The following is a 20,474-nucleotide window of genomic DNA, read 5'->3' on the forward strand; positions in this document are numbered from 1 at the left end:
GTACTTTATTCTTTGTGTAATCTTTTATGAAGAATCGCATAAGCATCCATAATGCTGTAACTGCTTTCGACCAGCTAGTCGGTGGTCATCATCAGCCAGTCAATAGATTAAAAAGTGAGACAGTCATTATAGAATCTATAAAATCTGCTGAGTGGCCATTTACATAAGGATAAAAGAGAAGAAAATCATACCAAAGGCACATGCTGCAATGGTTTCTGTTGCACTGTAAACAGACTGAAGATAAAGATCACGGTTTTGCAGTCAGATTGAAATCCCCTCTTTGTCTATTAATGCGTGTTTACATTCGTGAAAGAAATATCTACTTCAGCACAAATTTTATAGTTCATTCATTAGAGAAATGTGATATGATTTTTCTAACTGGTTTTAAGGAAGTTTACAAAATTTGAAGGTGGTTCATAGACATATGATGATGTCGATTGACTATACAAGGAAAGTACTGGCTAGGAGTATTTATGATGTATACTACACCAGTGTAGAAAAGGAGTAAAAATAATTAATTAGTTGCATTTGTGTTCCTTAGTAAAAATCAGTATGAGGTGCTTGAAGGCGTGTAGGTGGTGTTATGTTTGTCATGATGTGTAGCTGTTAAAGCACTGTTATCCTGTAGCATGATGGACTGGAGATGATGAGACACAGCAGTTGGATACTACAGCTGCGCACTAGTGGGATGCCAGGAAGGCAGTGCAGTGTGTGTTATGTGAGCAGTCCATCATAGATGTTCAAATACATATTAATAGAGATTTTTTTCTGTCCATTTCATGTTTTATGAGGTTCCTTTCTTCTTGGAAAATCCAATCTATATATTTCATGGTGGTAAACATTCTTGGTTGGTAACTTATCTTTCTTTTGTAAAGTTCAAAAAGTTCATTTGTTTGAATAATTTAGTTATGTACAAAATCGACTATTTTTTAATCTTATTCAGTATTGTGGGCAACCAGTCACATAATGCTGAGTTCCTTCATTATTTGTGACTGCTCTAAGGAAAGGCGAAGAACCCTATGGATACTTGAGTAGAAATAAGCACGTTTATGCCACAGAGGATGACAAGATTAGGCATTTATAATAATGTTGGTACATGTTGGTTTCCTGAATATTTGAAAGGTTTACTTGCCATTTTTCTTGCATATAGTGAAATCACAAACATTTTTTTGTCCTTGTTCTGTTGTCCAAATTATGACTTAGTCTTAGTTTTTGTTAATAAACTAAACATTTTCTTAGTTAGATCCTCAATCTGTGACTTTGAAATAATTATAGAATTGTCTACTTTTCTTTTGTAACGACTATTTATCAGGTCAGATTTTTGTCTGGAGAAGGCTTTTTCTAGGTTTTTAATGAAAAATCTTGGTAAAGTTCCCCACAAGGTAATTTTCCATGACAAGCCCTTCTTTTGTCTGTATTAATTGCTAGTGAACTCAGCAATGCTTTGCAATAGCTAAATATGTATGGGAATTATATATATGTTCTGCTCTCCCCTCCTCTCTCTGTCCACCTTCTCTTCTCCGCATCTCTCTCTGCCGCCTCCTCCCCTCTCTCATATGTGTCCATCTCCTCCTTCCTCCTCTGCATGTCCATTTCCCTCCCCCTTTTTGTCCATTTTCTCTTCCTCCCTCTTCCTGACCTTGAGCATTGTTTTCATTTTATAGCCAGTGAAACCTTGATTGAGGACAGACGTTTCTTAAAATAAATGGGTAAATCAGTTGGGATCATTTGTTTTTGGGGTATGAGAAATATCTCCTGCTGTTGGATCTGTGAGGATAGTAGCTTCAATGACAGTATTTAGCATAGTTTTAATCTATGAATGGGTAGGATTAAAAGGTTTTGGACAATTCAGGTTCTGTAGAAGCATTCTAATCATAAGCCAGTAAGACATAAATTCAACTTTCCTGTTTTCTGTTAAAGCTGAGTGTGAGGAAGGAGAAAAATAGCACATAGTTTTGTATACAATTTTTGTTTGAAATTGTATATAAGGAGAAAGACTATATGTGGGAGAAACAATTTGTCTAATGGTTGAAGTGCTCTCCTATCAAAATGAAATCTGACAGTAAGAAAGAAAATGTAGTTGCACAGTTTCACAGCACAGCATTTTCTTTCTTATCGTCAGTTTTAAAAGAATACCTGTACTTTGTTGGTAAAAAAACACAGCTTTTGTCTGTCTGGACATTTACTAGAATATTGTTTAAAAATTTCAAGTAAATCAGTCAATAAATGTGTGAGGTGGTCGGTAGCAACATTTCCCCCTTATGTAGTATACATGGTGATTCTTGTTAATGTTTGAAAACCCCCAAAGTGATGTGAATGATGCTGAGACAAGTAATTTAATGTAAGGCACATGGGGCTGCAAACGTTGAGAAATATCTGGAAAGTGGATGACAAATGTTGAACATGTGACATTACTGGATGACATACCTTGCCTCGTGCAGTAATTCAGCTTATTGGTCTATCACACCTGATCATCGCAACCCAAGTCAAGTATTTACATCAGTGTGGCTGCGGGCCTATGTGCGTGGCTATAGCTTGAGAGGATCGGAGTTCAAATCTTCCATGTGGCAGGAAGTATTTTGTTAAAATTTGGGTTAGACTATTATGTGTTTGCATGAGGTAATATTTATTATTTCATTTACCAGTCTCACGGAGCCCGGTGGTTTATTGTAAAGTACAGTGCAACAAAAAATTACCATATTGCATCACAAGTAAATGAGTATAAGCTTTCTAATTGCATTGCTACCAGTAAATGACCTAAGTTTTGTTTACTAAATAAATTCTGTAAACAAAAGGAAGATGAGACAAAAGGAAAGAAACACAAACTAAGAACAGATTTTGCTTGGTTACAGCAAGGACAATAATTTTGTGACTTTTATGTTTACAACATATCAAATTTATAAAGATGTTTGAAAAAAAAGGGTAGCCTAGCAGTGCAATGTGCAGCTCTGCCCTCTACCAGTGAAGTTAGGATCAACAAATCCAACTGCTGCACATGCATCTTCTGGTGGTCTCACATGTTCAACATGTGTCATCCACTTTTCAGGTATTTCCTGACATTTGCGGCCCCATGTGTCATGTATTAAAGTAATTGTCTCAGTGTCATTTATGTCACTTCATGTAAAAATTTGAAGAAAGTGAGTCAAGAATTTTTGGGGATCTTTTCTAACAACTTTGCCCATTTATGCAGTACATATATGTTTATATATTGTGTATATTTAAAAAAATGTAGCCTATGTAAGTAGCTGGCCACTTCCCTGTCTGCATCTCTAGACATTGCAGTCTGCTGTATTTGTGAGAGGCTGGATGGATTGTCTCCCAATATGTAGTGGTTAACCAGCTATGTTGAACCTACTATCATCCATTTGGATTCATGTGATGCTTGAGAAACTGTGGACTCATACTTTCTGCTTCCCTGCATCATTTACTCATAGACAAGGGATGTTTGGTCCTGTCCATGTTGCAACTTTACTGTCATGATTCACCATATTTAATGTGATGATATGGCTTCTAGGCTACAAAACCACTTGTTAAATAAATTGTTTACAAGAGCAGCCAAGTGGTTGTTATTCAAGATATTATTAAATTATATAATCATGTTTCTTTGAAGAAATGAAATGTGTATGCAAGTATATATATGTAAATGAACATTTTCTTTGCTGTTTTAATGATTCTGAACGATCAGCTTGTTATTTTATGTGTAAAAACTGTGTTAAGAATGTAATTTCATTTTTCAAAAAGTGAGTAGTGCATTTTATTTGCTGAAAAAAGTAAATTACAATGGTACATGTAATAAAAGAAGTTACCTAATGGTTGTGGTTGCAATATAGTTGTGATAAATTATGTCTCGGAATGTTTTATATATTTTACCCTCATGATTCTGTTACGTATCATGTATATTATTGAGTTTTCATTTTGAAGTTAGTTTTCATTTGACACCTAACATTTTGCTCACATAGTCAATCCCAAATTCATGTATAGTGTGTCAAAAGTTTGGGTAGTTCTAAATGCAAAACTCTTTCCAGATTGATGAGGATGTGACAGTCCAGCTAGAAGATGGTACAATTGTTGATGATGAAGACTTCTTTCAGACCGTTAAGGAGCAGTCACTTCTTATTTTACTTAAAGACGGAGAAGATGCCATCACAGGTATAAATGAGCTCTACAGTTATTGTATGTATCATGAATTATGTAAACCAGTATGTGATTTGGTTCAAATCTGGAAAATAGCTAGGACACACTACTTTACTAAGGAATAAAATTTTATAACTTTTGAGAAATTTATATGAGAAACACATTTTCCTTTTCTGTGTAAGTAACATGTCTATGGAGAGTCATCTACCTATAATATATACTATTAATTGAAGCCAATTCTTTTTGTAGATATCTAATACTTTTGCATAATGAATTCAGCTTGTTCTTCAGGAAGATTATTTTTCTTCTGAAAGAATTGGGTGTGTGATCAGCATTTTGTGGAGAAGAGCTTGTAGAGATAATTAATTATGTGTTGTTTCTTTTTTGTGGAGGTGCTCTCTGCACACTGTTGTGCAGAGATGTGTGTGTTTTGTATGCACAAACATTATTCTGAGGTTTTCTTTATGTTGTTATTGACCACATATTTTACTATTTGTGTTATATTGAGTTTTGTAAATATATTATTGAAGCTACAGTCGAATGAAATACGTAGCTCCCTTCACTGCTCATTCTGATGATGCTGGTCATGTGGTTGAGAATGTCAATTCGGTAGAGAACTTCATTCAGCAGAAAAATAGTTTGCTTGAAGTTGATGATCTGTCTCTATGGCATGTAAGTGGTGATAAATATTTTTAGATACCTCCTTATTTTGAAAGTTATATATTTCACTGTCTCAGGTTGCCAAAAAGCAACTGGGACTTTACTTGAAAGTGTCTACTTCACCAAGAAGAATTGCCCACTTAGCATGGTCATGATAATTAGTCAAGATGCGATGGCACAGAGGGGTCTCAGAAACCTAAGACATGGCAAACGGATAGTTAATTGAAATAGAAGGTTCCAGAATTCAACATACAGCAGCATACTTCTTCAAGCATATCAGGTCAGTCATGAAGTATCTTGAATGATACAGAATAAATTATTATGCAATATAGCACAAAAATTCTGCTGGAGAAGGAAAAAAGCAAGCTAAGATTTTCATAAGGTTACACTGAAGACATTCAGGTCTTTGAACACAACTGTTCAACAACCTCTATTATTCCAAAGCACTTGCCAGGTGTAAAATTCCTTTAGTAATGTTTAGTTTTGTGTTTTCCTGTTGCTTATTATTGTACGACATCCTTGTTTTTATGTGGGGCAGTTTACTTTTTTGTATGACTTTTGTAAAGGCTTACTAAATACCCATAAGTTTAGCAAAAGGCATTTAACCCCCGATTCCTGAATCCTACATACATCAGTAAAATCAATTTTTTTTTTCTACTGTGAGTGGTAGCATTGAGATAGTCAAGAATAGAAATCCCTATTGCATGACTACAGATAGATTAGAATTCCCATAGCTTTATTTCTAGTTATTATCTCGCCCCCCCCCCCCCCCCGCCCCCTCCCTTTTTCTCTGTCTCATTCTTTCACTCTTCCTTCCTTCATCTGTACCTCTGTCTTTCTTCATCCTTTGTCTTTTCCTTGCCTCTTTATCTTCTGCTGATTTTGCTATATGCATTGCTCCTCTGTCAGATTTGTTTACAGCTTTCGTACACAATCATGGTATTCTTTGGATGATTGTACACACTGCTCTCAACATAGCCTATGTTACATCACTCTGAGCTAGGTGCCTTTAAGACACTCAGCTAATATTTAGATAAAACAAGATCCAATCACGCTTCTAGCAATCATCATGTAGATTTTCCATAACTTCTCGAAGTTATCTCACTTAAATATAAGAACTGTTCCTTAAATGAGTCTATCAGCTATTTTCTCCCATGTTCTCCTCTTTTGACCTAATGCTCTCTCTCTAGATGGCATTAACTTAAATAGGACATAACTTTAACTAGCTGGCCTCTACAGAGAAATGCAGTTTCACAGTCAAATGTTTTAAAATACAAGTTGAAAATTATTTTTAAATCTGGTCAGGCAAATACAGAATTGGTTCTTTATATAAACACTTGATTATTTTCATCCAAAGTTACTCATCAGGACTGGGGGCGTGCTTCATCTGTTATTGATCTCTTTGTTGAGAGGAAGCAAAATAATAAGGAAACATGAAGGACCATCTGCACACATTTTTGTGCTGTTAGATGTTGAAGCATTTTTTTTTTCTTTTTAATTCACCTATTTGCTCTTCTCATGTCTTTCTTACAGTAATCATAATCTCCTTCAAAGGACCAAGATTTCAATTATGCATATAGTCTGTGGCATATCTTATACTTTCTAGTCTGTCTTCACTCTTTAAGTTATTACATTAACAATTCTCCTGTAATCTCCCCTTGTCAATTGATTGTCACACATTTAACATGACCATTATCATGGGTTTTCAATTTTTTCCTGCTGTTGATGTGTATTCATCTCTGCATTATGTATGCAGTGTTTAAGTGAAAATGAAGTTCATTTTCATCTGTGTTGTTTCATGGTAATCTGTTGTATGTAAAAGCAAAAGTAACCTACAACACTAGTCCTGTTCATCATGTTTACTGTAAGTGCAATGGTTTTTTAATACCTGTAGTTAGATACTTAAATTGCCTCTAAGCACGTCTTAGTGTCATTGGCCAGACAGAGAGTAACTGCATGTACTGTGTGTGTATCTCATTGAGAAGCATTCTTCCAAACTGCTGCAGAAGGGTACTGCAACTGCCTATGTTGCAAATGGTAACATGTTCTAAGATGGTGATGTTGTACTTAAATAAATACATTTCCTAGGATAATGTGATCAAGGAGTCAAGATGAAGAGATTTTTATGTTAATACGAGGTTCATTCAAGTTCTAAGGCCTCCGATTTTTTTTCTAATTAACTACTCACCCGAAATCGGTGAAACTGGCGTTACTTCTCAACGTAATCACCCTGCAGCCGTACACATTTTTCACAACGCTGACACCATGATTCCATGGCAGCGGCGAAGGCTTCTTTAGGAGTCTGTTTTGACCACTGGAAAATCGCTGAGGCAAAAGCAGCACGGCTGGTGAATGTGCGGCCACGGAAAGTGTGTTTCATTGTTGGAAAAAGCCAAAAGTCACTAGGAGCCAGGTCAGGTGAGTAGGGAGCATGAGGAATCACTTCAAAGTTGTTATCATGAAGAAACTGTTGCGTAACGTTAGCTCAATGTGCGGGTGCGTTGTCTTGGTGAAACAGCACACGCGCAGCCCTTCCCGGACGTTTTTGTTGCAGTGCAGGAAGGAATTTGTTCTTCAAAACATTTTCGTAGGATGCACCTGTTACCATAGTGCCCTTTGGAACGCAATGGGTAAGGATTATGCCCTCGCTGTCCCAGAACATGGACACCATCATTTTTTCAGCACTGGCGGTTACCCGAAATTTTTTTGGTGGCGGTGAATCTGTGTGCTTCCATTGAGCTGACTGGCACTTTGTTTCTGGATTGAAAAATGGCATCCACGTCTCATCCATTGTCACAACCGACAAAAGTCCCATTCATGCTGTCGTTGCGCATCAACATTGCTTGGCAACATGCCACACGGACAGCCATGTGGTTGTCCGTCAGCTTTCGTGGCACCCACCTGGATGACACTTTTCGCATTTTCAGGTCGTCATGCAGGATTGTGTGCACAGAACCCACAGAAATGCTAACTCTGGAGGCGATCTGTTCAACAGTCATTCGGCGATCCCCCAAAACAATTCTCTCCACCTTCTCGATCATGTCGTCAGACCGGCTTGTGTGAGCCCGAGGTTGTTTTGGTTTGTTGTCACACGATGTTCTGCCTTCATTAAACTATCGCACCCACGAACGCACTTTTGACACATCCATAACTCCATCATCACATGTCTCCTTCAACTGTCGATGAATTTCAATTGGTTTCACACCACGCAAATTCAGAAAACGAATGATTGCACGCTGTTCAAGTAAGGAAAACGTCGCCATTTTAAGTATTTAAAACAGTTCTCATTCTCGCCGCTGGCGGTAAAATTCCATCTGCCGTACAGTGCTGGCATCTCTGGGACGTATTGACAATGAATGCGGCCTCATTTTAAAACAATGCGCATGTTTCTATCTCTTTCCAGTCCAGAGAAAAAAAATCGGAGGCCTTAGAACTTGAATGCACCTCGTAATCACCGCTGAACACAATTGATTTTACCTTGATGTGTGTTAATTCCAAGATTATTCTTTCATTTGGGTTTATCACTCATTATGTTGTTTTCACAGAGTGAGTACCATGCATTCCTTTCCATTAACATCTGAGCCAGCAGCCCATCTTCAGTCAACACAGAAGTAGCTTGTGTGGATTTGTGTACCTTGGCATTCCTTATATATTTGAAGAAATACTTCAGAGCCATTATCACATTTAAATATTTATTTTGAACTGAACACAGGTTTCAACAGCACTTATCTGTCATCTTCGGATCTGCAACAAGACATACACAAACATACTATTTTTCTTGACTTCCGGAAGGCGTTCGATACAGTTCCGCACTGTCGCCTGATAAACAAAGTAAGAGCCTACGGAATATCAGACCAGCTGTGTGGCTGGATTGAAGAGTTTTTAGCAAACAGAACACAGCATGTTGTTATCAATGGAGAGACGTCTACAGACGTTAAAGTAACCTCTGGCGTGCCACAGGGGAGTGTTATGGGACCATTGCTTTTCACAATATATATAAATGACTTAGTAGATAGTGTCGGAAGTTCCATGCGGCTTTTCGCGGATGATGCTGTAGTATACAGAGAAGTTGCTGCTTTAGAAAATTGTAGCGAAATACAGGAAGATCTGCAGCGGATAGGCACTTGGTGCAGGGAGTGGCAACTGACCCTTAACATAGACAAATGTAATGTATTGCGAATACATAGAAAGAAGGATCCTTTATTGTATGATTATATGATAGCGGAACAAACACTGGTAGCAGTTACTTCTGTAAAATATCTGGGAGTATGCGTACGGAACGATTTGAAGTGGAATGATCATATAAAACTAATCGTTGGTAAGGCGGGTACCAGGTTGAGATTCATTGGGAGAGTGCTTAGAAAATGTAGTCCATCAACAAAGGAGGTGGCTTACAAAACACTCGTTCGACCTATACTTGAGTATTGCTCATCAGTGTGGGATCCGTACCAGGTCGGGTTGACGGAGGAGATAGAGAAGATCCAAAGAAGAGCGGCGCGTTTCGTCACTGGGTTATTTGGTAACCGTGATAGCGTTACGGAGATGTTTAATAAGCTCAAGTGGCAGACTCTGCAAGAGAGGCGCTCTGCATCGCGGTGTAGCTTGCTGTCCAGGTTTCGAGAGGGTGCGTTTCTGGATGAGGTATCGAATATATTGCTTCCCCCTACTTATACTTCCCGAGGAGATCACGAATGTAAAATTAGAGAGATTAGAGCGCGCACGGAGGCTTTCAGACAGTCGTTCTTCCCGCGAACCATACGCGACTGGAACAGGAAAGGGAGGTAATGACAGTGGCACGTAAAGTGCCCTCCGCCACACACCGTTGGGTGGCTTGCGGAGTATCAATGTAGATGTAGATGTAGATTGCATTTGTAAACATATTTTCTGTGTCAAGGTAGAAATGAAATATATAAGTATAATAGTTTACATAATGTTAACATACCTCATCTTTTTCAAAATTATGCCATATATTTTGACAATGTTTAAAAATTTAAATAGCTTGGAAATGCAAGCTCTACCAGCAAACAGATCACAACCAATCAGTATGTCATCCACTAAAGTAGTAACATCAGTGTACAATCAGAACATCCTGACATAACATTTCAACTTGTGTAATATAATTATCCAATGAACAATCTCTAAGACTATATGTTACTTAATGTGTATATGACATCATACAACTTGTAAATTTCATTTTTCTACATATGATATTATGATAGGGCTTTACACGACTCTCATGTTTCCTCTTTTATCTGTATATTTATTTTTAAAACTTGCAAACTTCACAGGTGAAAACCTCTTTTAAAAATGAGACAGACCAAATACGACATGAAAATTTCCTTGTTGATAAGTAGTGTCAGAGATTTCCGGACCAATATATAAACGAGAAAACATGAGATTCACGTAAAATCCTATGGTAAGATCATATTAAGAAAAAAATTTTTACATACTGTATGATGCCATATAGGTATTACGTGACACGTAGTCTTGGAAGTTGTTAATTGTCAGTGAAGTGTTATGGCAGGATGTTGTGATTGTACACTGATGTGCTTTAGTGGTTTGTGATTTTGTGATGCAAGGTAGCATAATGAAAAATGATGATGTCACACTTAAATAACATGTGCAAAAATGGGTGAATTGTCAAGAACAAGAAGCTTTAGAAATAAAACAAAGAAATCATGAGAATAAAAATTTGCCTGCCTTATACTATAGTAGTAATTTTTTTTAAATTTATACAGAACTTGCAATGTGCAGTGACAAATACATGTAAAAAATTAAAAAAACTTTATTGGATTGCTTTTGGATAAATTTTTTTAGCAGTGTGTTACTTAAATAATGATATTGCTCCTTTATGAAAACTTGTATATTGAAATCTATTACTACTGTACAATCTTTATGGAACATGTGTAATCTTCTTTAACTCTAGATGTGGAGTGTTTTTAATCACTGTACAAATTTCTAATAAACAAATTGTGTAATTATTTAATTTAAATGCAAACAGTAACATCTATTACCATGCTGCCATGTAGTGGACATAAGAGGTAGCTTTTCTGTCACAATCCCCAACTTAGTAGACCTTCAGACAAGCATGTGTGTGGTCGCATGTGATCGGTGAAAGTTGCAGGACAACGTGTTTGTAAATACTATTTTTGTTAATGATATGCTGATTGGTTGCGATTTACCACCCGGTAGAGCTTGCATTTCTGAATTATTTAAATTTTTCAGCAGTGTCAAAATATTTGGCATAATTTTGGAAAAGATGCGGTATGTTAACAATATGTAAAATATTATACTTATCTACTGGCATAGAAAATATGTTTACAAATGCAGTGTGTGTGTGTGTGTGTGTGTGTGTGTGTGTGTGTGTGTGTGTGTTGCGTTGTGTTGCAGATCCAAAGATGACAGCAAAATGCTGTTGAAACTGGTCATCAATTCAAAATAAATATTTAAAGTGATCTTGCTTCTGAAGTATGTCTTCAACTATTGCGATCTGTAGATCACTCCTTGATCAGGTCTGTAATATATTCTGCGTCTGTTACTTTCCATATGTTGTAATTTATGTGCCGAGTAGATTCACCTGTGATTTATTATAGAAGTTAAAAAAAAAGTAATGAACTTCCATTTTTCTTCTAAAGATTTAATAACAGTTTTAGAAAGAAACAGAAATCTTTAATTTGTGGAATTAGTCCATCCCCAGAAGACAGTGAATGAAATTGAAGGAGAGAGCAGGTATTAGAGTTTTGGGTCTAATAGGAAAGGAAGGTCATACCTGGCAAGGGAGACAGAGCGACTGGCATTCATATAGTCACACAGTGTCCTGCAAATGAGAAGACCGACAAAGTCGTGGGAAGTCAGTGAGACACTGATGAGAGGTTAAAGATGGTCAATGATAGTAGAATGTGGGGGAGGGGGGCATGAAAAAGCAGTAATTAAATACAATCCTAACTTCCACAATTCTCCTCTGTTGCAGTGTGATCCGTGCTTCTGTTCCTTTCTTCATGCTCTTTTCTCCTTCTCTATTATTTCCTCATTTACAGTACTGCCCTACTTTTTTCAAATTTCTACTTTCTTCTCCTCCTTCCCATCCCATCTTTATCTATATTCTGTCCTCTTTTTATGTTGTTTTCAGCTTCACTAAGGCTGTTTGCCCTTCCTCTGCTAGATTATTCCTGTATGGTATGGCATATTTGCCAGATAGGATTGACGGAGAACATCGAAAAAGTTGAAAGGAGGCAGTTCATTTTGTATTGTCATGATGTAGGGGACAGAGATCACAGGTATGATACACATATTGATGTGTAAATCATTAAAACAAAGGCGTTTTCCATTGCGGTGAGATCTTTCCATGAAATTTCAGTCACCAACATTCTCCTCCAAATATGAAAATATTTTGTTGACTCTCACCTACATAGGGAGAAACAGTCATTGTAATAAAACAAGAGGTCAACAGGAAGATTTAAGTGTCCATTTTTCCTGTGCACTGTTTGAGAGTGAAATAGAAGAGAACTAGAGTGAAATTGGTTTGATGAACCCTCTGTTTGGCACTTTAGTATGAATTGCAGAGCAGTCATGTAGATGTAGACGTAGGTGTAGAATTTCTCTGGATTTCAGGTGTCAAACTGTTGGACTTCTCTTTGCATGTGAAGTGTCATATAAATGTCTTTTACCTTTTCTGTCAAATCCTCAAAATTCTTTTGTTGTAGTTGTCTGTTAAATTAGCACACTCCTACATCTGTCTTCATTATGTTTAGTTGTGCTTGTGGCTCTGCTCTTTGCTTGTATAATTATGACTACTTGTATTGTCCATTGTAATACAGCAGTATGAGTAAAAAATAGATACGCTAAGAAACTGCCCATTAACTTATGTGGGTCCTCTTCATAGTTTCCTTTTCTGTTTCACTTCCAACATTTCTCTCTTTAACTCCTTCTCTCATTTTGTTTATTATTGTGTAAAACTACATGTCTTTGTTCAGATTTATTAACAGGAACATCAAGAACATTATCATATTACTTGACACACACACACACACACACACACACACAGAGAGAGAGAGAGAGAGAGAGAGAGAGAGAGAGAGAGAGAGAGAGAGAGAGAGAGAGTCATGAGGTAGTAAGCATTATTTGAGTGTTACAGTGGAAATGAAAGGTTTTAGCACTGTTACATGGTGAAAGATTTGCCAGCATCATTCGACACAGTTGAAGTTATTAGTGAAGGTGAGTTCAAGGGTAGAGAACTCATATGTGCTAACTGATTCAGTACTGTGAAGCTCTTAACCATCAATTACAACAGTGATCAACCCAAGAACATATTCTTGATGACTGTGGATCTCTTGCTTGAAGTTAGTGCCCCCTGACTTACACTTCTAGGGACTATTTTACCTCCATAATACTATACAGAGTGTTTCTGTAAGAATATGCAAAAAAGTAACAGGACATAGAGGATGCTCCACTGAACAATTTCAATTAGAGAACCTGGGGTCAGAAAAGTCAGCTTTTGGAGATATGGAAGTAAATTTGCCTATTGCTTTGTCTAGCATTACTGTTTTCTAGCTTATTTACAACTAACATGCATACAAGTTTACACATACTGTGCTGTTTACTTACATGTACATTCTTTATTTCCTGCAAGGAAAGAAGGACGACGACCCTGATTACTGGGATGTAATGTTGCAGGTTTTGTTTACTTTATTTGTCCATATGATGGCTCTGTTATACTGTACTTCCATTGTCCCCTTCACTGTTTGTGAGAGTATGTGGATATAACATGATGGTGTACCACCTCACTTCAGTGTGGACGTCCACAGTCATCTCAGTGCTGTTTTTCCTGGATGCTGGATTGGAAGTGGAGGTCCTATTCCATGGCTTGCAAGGTTACCTGACCCACATCCACTTCATTATTTCCTATGTGTGTGAGACCCCAGTGGATATGGAGATGGAATTAGTTGCCAGAATTGTAGCTGCCTGTCATGGGATTTGTACACACCAGGGATATTTGTCAGGGTGTGTCAGGATCTTGTTTGCCAATGTCATGCTTGCACTGAGGTTGATAGCCATCAATTTCAGCACATTTTGTAAGATACAGTACGAATGGTATGTTCATTGTGTCAGTGATGGTATTTGCAGTTAACTGTAACTAACATAAATAAAATAGTACACAGTAATGTGATTTTATTCCTATCCCCTCAGGCTGGCTTCTCTGACCCCAGGTTCCCTACCTCTAATTCTTCAGTGGAGCATCCTCTATGTGTTGTTAAATGTTTACATGCTCTTACAGAAACACCATGAATACAGTGGGTTGCTATCACCATTAAGCCATAAAGTAGAGCTGTGTGTCCTCATGAAATGTAATAATTGTAGTTTCCCTTTCCTTTAAGATGTTCTGCTGTACCAACACGGCATGGCCATGTTAATGATTTTTAAAGCCTGTATCAGTCTATTACATGGACTATGGTCCCTGCAACTACTGAATGGCTACTGCCTCTCTACAGAATCTGTATACACTCTCTGATCAAAAGTATACAGACACCTATTAGGGGGCATTAATATGGGATGTGTCCACCCTTCACCTTTTTGAGTGCTTGAACTGTTCTGGGGACATATTCAGTGAATGTCTGAATATCTGGGGAGGAGTGGCAACCTATTCTTTCACAAGAGCCAAAACCAGAGAAGGCAGTGATGTAGGATGCCATAGTGTGGGGCAAAGTTGATGTTCTAACTAATCCACAATATGTTTCATTGGTTTCATGTCAAATCTCTGGGCAGGTCAATCCTTTCCAGTATTGTAACTGTTCACAATCTATTGCCTCACAGATGCTGTGTTATGACAGGATGCACTGTCATGCTTATACAAACAGTCATCTTGTTCAAACTGTTCCACTACTGTAAACAGTGTACAATTGTGTAAAATGTGTTAATATCTTTCCACACTTAGCATTTTCTTAAGCACATTAAGGGAACCATACTCGTAACAATTGAACCCCCCCCCCCCCCCCCATACTGTACCACCACCTTTTCTGCACTTCACCGACAGCACTACGCATGATGATGGGCAACATTCTCCAGGCATTTACCAAACCCAAACCCTTCCATCGGACTACCACAGGATACATCATGATTCATCACTCCAAATCACTTTTTTGCAGTTGTCTACTGTTCAGTGGCATCACTTTTTATACCATCTCAAGTGCCCCCTTAGCATTGACTACAGATATGTGTGGCTTATGTGGAGCTGCTGGACCATTGTATTCCATTCTTTTTAATACCCTACACACAGTCATTGTGCTAGCTGGGTTGCTCATAGCACTTTGGAACTCTCAAGCTATTCCTTCAACTGATATGCGATCTTTTACATCCACCCTCTGCAATACTTGACAGCCCCAGTCAGTTAGCATGTGAGATCAGCCTCATTCTGGTTTCGTTTTGTTTGTTTCTTCACATTTCCGCTTCACAGTCACATCACCAACAGTTGACTTGGGCATCTGTAGAAGAGTTGAAATGTCCCTGATGGATCTGTTACTCAGGTGGCATCCAATGAGTACTCCACTTTGGAAGTCACTGAGCCTTCCTGACTGACCCATTCTGCTGTTACTGCTTCTCCAATCACATCACAATACTCACCATCTCCTTTTACACTGGCAGGTCTGCCTCTTGTGCCACCTAGTGGTAAATTCCACATTACACTGGGATGTCCAGATACTTTTGATCAGACAGTGTACTAGTTCTCTCTCTCTCTCTCATTTCTTTGGTTGTGGTTGTACCTGCAGTACTGCTGTCTATATCACCGAGGTGAAAAAAGTGGATGTGTGAAGTGTGAGACTAGTTTCTGCACAATCTCTTATGATAGTTTGACTAATGATAATCATTTTCTGATGTGGAAGTATAATTCTGCAAGGAATATTTAAAAACAAAAATTACTACACATGGAGGCTTAATCATACCATAAGTTTTAGATATGTAATATTTTTTATTACTTTATACTTCTAACTTTTGCTTTATATTACTGTAAATAATAAGTGTACTAAATTTCATCCCAGCAACATAGTTACAGTTTCAATCTGATGATTATTGACAGTATGATCAGTGGCAAACTTGTAGTGCTGACCAGGACCTCCTGGTAAAGTAAGAACATGTATCATACTTGCTTGTAGAAAGCCATTTCTGCTAATTAATATTGTCATCTGGAATATGGCAACATGTTCACCACTCTGGAATTTTCATTTAAATTACCAAAAAATTGATACATACATATATCATTATTCCTGTTAATTTTATTCAAATAATACTTAATTAAATCAGAAAAAAATCAGACATCATAAATTCATATAACATTCATTCAGACTAGTTTGAATTGAATTTGGGAAAGTTATTTTATTTGCTAATGTATACACAAGAAAGAGTGAGTTTACATTCGTATCGATGTAGAACCAATGATTCAATACATTAAGTTCCTATGTGACTCATAGGTTTATAGAAAAAAGAGATCATAACTTGTGCCACCATTGTGTTACAGGGGCAGAGCTACTGTACAGTGCATTGAAGATGGTAAATATTGAGTTATTACAAGTAGGTGACTTAGCAGAGCAGTTCTTGTCAGAAAACCTTAAGGAAAAAATGCATGTTCTGACATCAGCTGTTGAAAAAGCCAGAAAAATGCAGACCGCAAAAGAACGAAAGGAGAAAGTGGTGAAAAGTCATCGAAAAGATGACCCTGATTGGTTCGTAGGTGGGTAATAACTGAATGTCAGGGTATCTGATTGACTCTCTATAATTTCTTATTCTTTCTTATGCTTACCTAGTCAAATATGGTGAGTCGAGTGTTTCATATTAATTTCATTTCAAATTGGCTTCAAACTGTATACCAAATGGTGTTTATTTTGCTGAGGCAAATTCCCTGTGTGAATAAGAAATGCTAATTTCTTCTAGCATAAATTAATTTGTTATAAACAGCATTGTGGCTGTCTGCTTATGAAAGAATATTAAGATTTTTATTTGAATTCACAAGTCATTTGGTTGTAGTTATTGCAGACAGATTGTAAAGAAATATCAAATCCTTTGTTTCACTGTAATCCAAAGTCTTTGTGATAATTAGATACACCAAGTCTTAAAGTCAGAAGATAAATATGTTTTGTAAAATACTGCTGCTTGTAAATTATTTTTTGGATACTTACTACATTAGATAGATTATAACAAGCAGAATAGAACATATACATGGTGCTTGAAACCCACATACAGGCATTTTTTCTTGGGAATGATGCAGCAGATCTTTTCTAGGCTAAAATGAGTTTTAGACAAATCAATAAGGGTGAACAGAGTGGTGAACTTTACTTCATGTCGAAGGTACTGCAATATGGAAAAAATAAAGTATTTTCAGAATCTCAGGTGGGAAGATAGGAAAAATTAGTGCAATTGAAAATAGCCCTCAAAACAGATAATTTGTTATTAAAAAAGTAGTTTGGTATTTCATGTCATTTACCAATATTAAATACCAAAAGGAGGAAAAAGAATTTCAGTGCCCTTCTTAATAGAAGATAATATGAAAATCATTTCCCAAATGTTGTTTCAAATGAACCAGTGCTTCAGATGTTAATAAAGAGTATGCTGCAGGAGACTAAATGTTCATTTGAATTTGCTTCTTTGACATTGTTTGATCAGGATCTGAAAACATTTTTGAACAGAGCTAATCTTTGAAGAATACCATTTATTGATTCATTTTTATTTAGTCTTCTAAAATTACATTTTGTACAAAGATTGTACTCTAATGTAGGACAAGTCAATGAATACAGTATTATATAGGCAAAAAGAGAAGAAAAACAAGCAATACCCTAAACAATATAAATACAAGCTACACAATATTGCATTCAAGGTGCAAAAAAGAAACAACAGTATTGCCAACAATGTACATATGAGATACACAATATTATGTACATTGGCATACGAATTACATCATTTACAATATAATACATCTTTTACAAATGTTATAGATCTATAAATTCATTTAAATTATTTACAGTATTGTTTATAAGGGATTGTTTCACTTTTTTCTTGAATACATGAAGGTTGTCAATATAATTTTTTATATTCACTGTGAGCTTATTGTAAATTGTTATATCAGCCTGGATAACTCCTTTTTGTACTATATTGAGAGTAGCTGAGTCTTTCTAAAGGCTTTGCTTCTGTCGTGTGTTATTATTGTAAATACCATAGTTCGCTTGGAAAAGTTTTTTTGTCGTTGTTTACAAATATCATCAATAAGTAGGGTGTACTGACTTGCGAGTGTCAGTATCCCAAGTGTCTTGAATAGGTGCCTACAGGGTGTCTGATTTGGAACATCACTGATCAACCTAACATTTTGTTTTTGTATTTTAAAAAACTTTTCCCCTTTTGAAGCATTTCCCCAGAATATTACCCCATTGGAAATCAGAGTGTGGAAATATGCAAAATATGACAGAATTATTGTTCCTCTGTCTCTATGTTATATAATTAATATGGCAAAATTAATGTGTCATAGTATATTGGTGGCAGTCAGAGAATAATACTTTTATAAAGTATTGTTTGAATTTTGTAGTATCTGATGAGTGCCATCAACATTTAAGAAACTGCCACAGTTATATGTTATCCACATTTCTAGTAGTGTGGGCAAAGCTCAGTGGGAATTGTGTGACTGATCCTCCGCTAAACAGGTATTAACATTTTCATTTCAACCCCAAAGCAAATGTGGATCTCTGTACTGTAAAAGAATTGGTATCACCATTCCCAAATATATTAAACTTCAGCCATTCCCCAACAACTAACTTATGGTCTACATCTACATCTACATGGTTACTCTGCAATTCAAACTTAAGTGAATGGCAGAGGGTTCATCGAACCATTTTCATACTACCTCTCTACCATTTCACTCTCGAATGGTGCATGGGAAAAAGGAACACCAAAATCTTTCCGTTCGAGCTCTGATTTCTCTTATTTTATTATGATGATCATTTCTCCCTACGTAGGTGGGTGTCAACAAAATATTTTCACATTCGGAAGAGAAAGTTGGTGATTGAAATTTCGTAAATAGATCTTGCCGCAATGAAAACCGCCTTTGTTTCAGTGACTGCCACCCCAACTTGTGTATCATGTTAGTGAGACTCTCACCCCTGTTGCACGATAACACAAAACGAGCTGCCCTTGTTTGCACTTTTTCTATGTCCTCCGTCAATCGTACCTGGTAAGGATCCCATACCGCGCAGCAGTATTCCAGCAGAGGATGGACAAGTGTAATGTAGGCTGTCTCTTTAGTGGGTTAGTCACATCTTGTAAGTGTTCTGCCAACAAAGCACAGTCTTTGTTTCAGCTTCCCCACAATATTATCTATGTGGTCTTTCCAATTTAAGTTTCTTGTAACTGTAATTCCTAGGTATTTAGTCGAATTGACAGCCCTTAGATTTGTGCGATTTATCGTATACCCAAAATTTTTTGGATTTCTTTCAGTACCCATGTGGATGACCTCACACTTTTCTTTGTTTAGTGCTAATTGCCACTTTTTGCACCATACAGAAATTCTCTCTAGATCATTTTGTAATTGGAACTGATCATCTGATGATTTTACTAGACGGTAAATTACAGCATCATCTGCAAACAATCTAAGGGGGCTGCTCAGATTATCACCTAGATCATTTATGTAAATCAGGGACAGCAGAGGGCCTGAGACACTACATTGTGGGACACCAGATATCACTTCTGTTCTGCTTGATGATTTACCATCTATCACTATGAACTGTGACCTCTCTGAGAAGAAATCACGAATCCAGTCACACAACTGAGAGGATACTCCATATGCACGCAATTTGATTAATAGTCACTTATGAGGAATGGTATAAAAAACCTTCTGGAAATCTAGAAATATGGAATTGATTTGAGATCCCTTGTCGACAGCACTCATTACTTCATGGGAATATAGAGCTGCACAAGAATGATATTTTCTGAATCCGTGTCAGTTATGTATCAATAATTCATTTGGGGATAAAGAGTTGCACAAGAATGATATTTTCTGAATCCGTGCTAGTTATGTATCAATAATTCATTTTCTTCAAGGTGATTCATAATGTTTGAGTACAGTATATGCTCCAAAATCCTACTGCAAATTGAGGCCAGTGATATGGGTCTATAATTCAATGGGTTACTCCTATTTCCTTTCTTGAATATTGGTGTGACCTGTGCTATTTTTCAGTCTTTAGGAACAGAGCTTTTGTCAAGCGAGTGGTTGTATATGATTGCTAAGAAAGGCGCTATTGTGTCTGTATACTCTGAAAGGAACCTGATTGGTATACCATCTGGACTGGAAGACTTGCCTTTCTTAAGTGATTTGAGTTGTTCTGTCGCAACACATAAGATATCTACTTTTATGTCACTCATGCTAACAGCTGTTCTGGTTTCGAATTCTGGAATATTTACTTCATCTTCTTTCGTGAAGGAATTACGGAGAACTGTATTTAGTAACTCTGTTTTAGTGGCACCATCATCGGTAACATTTCCATCGCTATTGCGCAGTGACGGTATTGACTGTTTTTTGCCGCTGGTGTACTTTACGTATGCCCAGAATCTCTTTGGGTTTTCTACCATATTTTGAGACAATGTTTCATTTTGGAAACTATTAAAAGCATTTCGCTTTGGTGTCCGCACTAAATTTCGAGCTTCCGTGA

At 37.0% G+C, this 20,474-nt stretch overlaps 2 protein-coding genes across 18 annotated transcripts in view; one reads left to right on the forward strand and one right to left on the reverse strand.

Annotated features, from left to right (window-relative positions):
- The window catches only part of LOC126183424 (DNA fragmentation factor subunit beta), a 437,040-nt gene that overhangs the window by 247,618 nt on the left and 168,948 nt on the right, over positions 1-20,474 (forward strand). For 5 of the 17 annotated variants that reach the window (XM_049925382.1, XM_049925380.1, XM_049925387.1 and 2 more), the window contains 2 exons: positions 4,026-4,149; positions 16,304-16,516. The exons of 9 other annotated variants lie outside the window; for them this stretch is intronic. In XM_049925382.1, coding sequence (XP_049781339.1) covers positions 4,026-4,149; positions 16,304-16,516 — 337 coding nt within the window. The remainder of the gene's footprint in view (positions 1-4,025; positions 4,150-16,303; positions 16,517-20,474) is intronic. 3 more of the 17 variants (XM_049925381.1, XM_049925392.1, XM_049925396.1) reach the window with 2 other exon arrangements.
- Positions 1-20,474, reverse strand: part of LOC126183423 (uncharacterized) — a 281,164-nt gene that overhangs the window by 92,831 nt on the left and 167,859 nt on the right. The window lies entirely within an intron of this gene.

This window comes from Schistocerca cancellata, chromosome 4, assembly GCF_023864275.1.
Source record: "Schistocerca cancellata isolate TAMUIC-IGC-003103 chromosome 4, iqSchCanc2.1, whole genome shotgun sequence".
Lineage (NCBI taxonomy): Eukaryota > Metazoa > Arthropoda > Insecta > Orthoptera > Acrididae > Schistocerca > Schistocerca cancellata.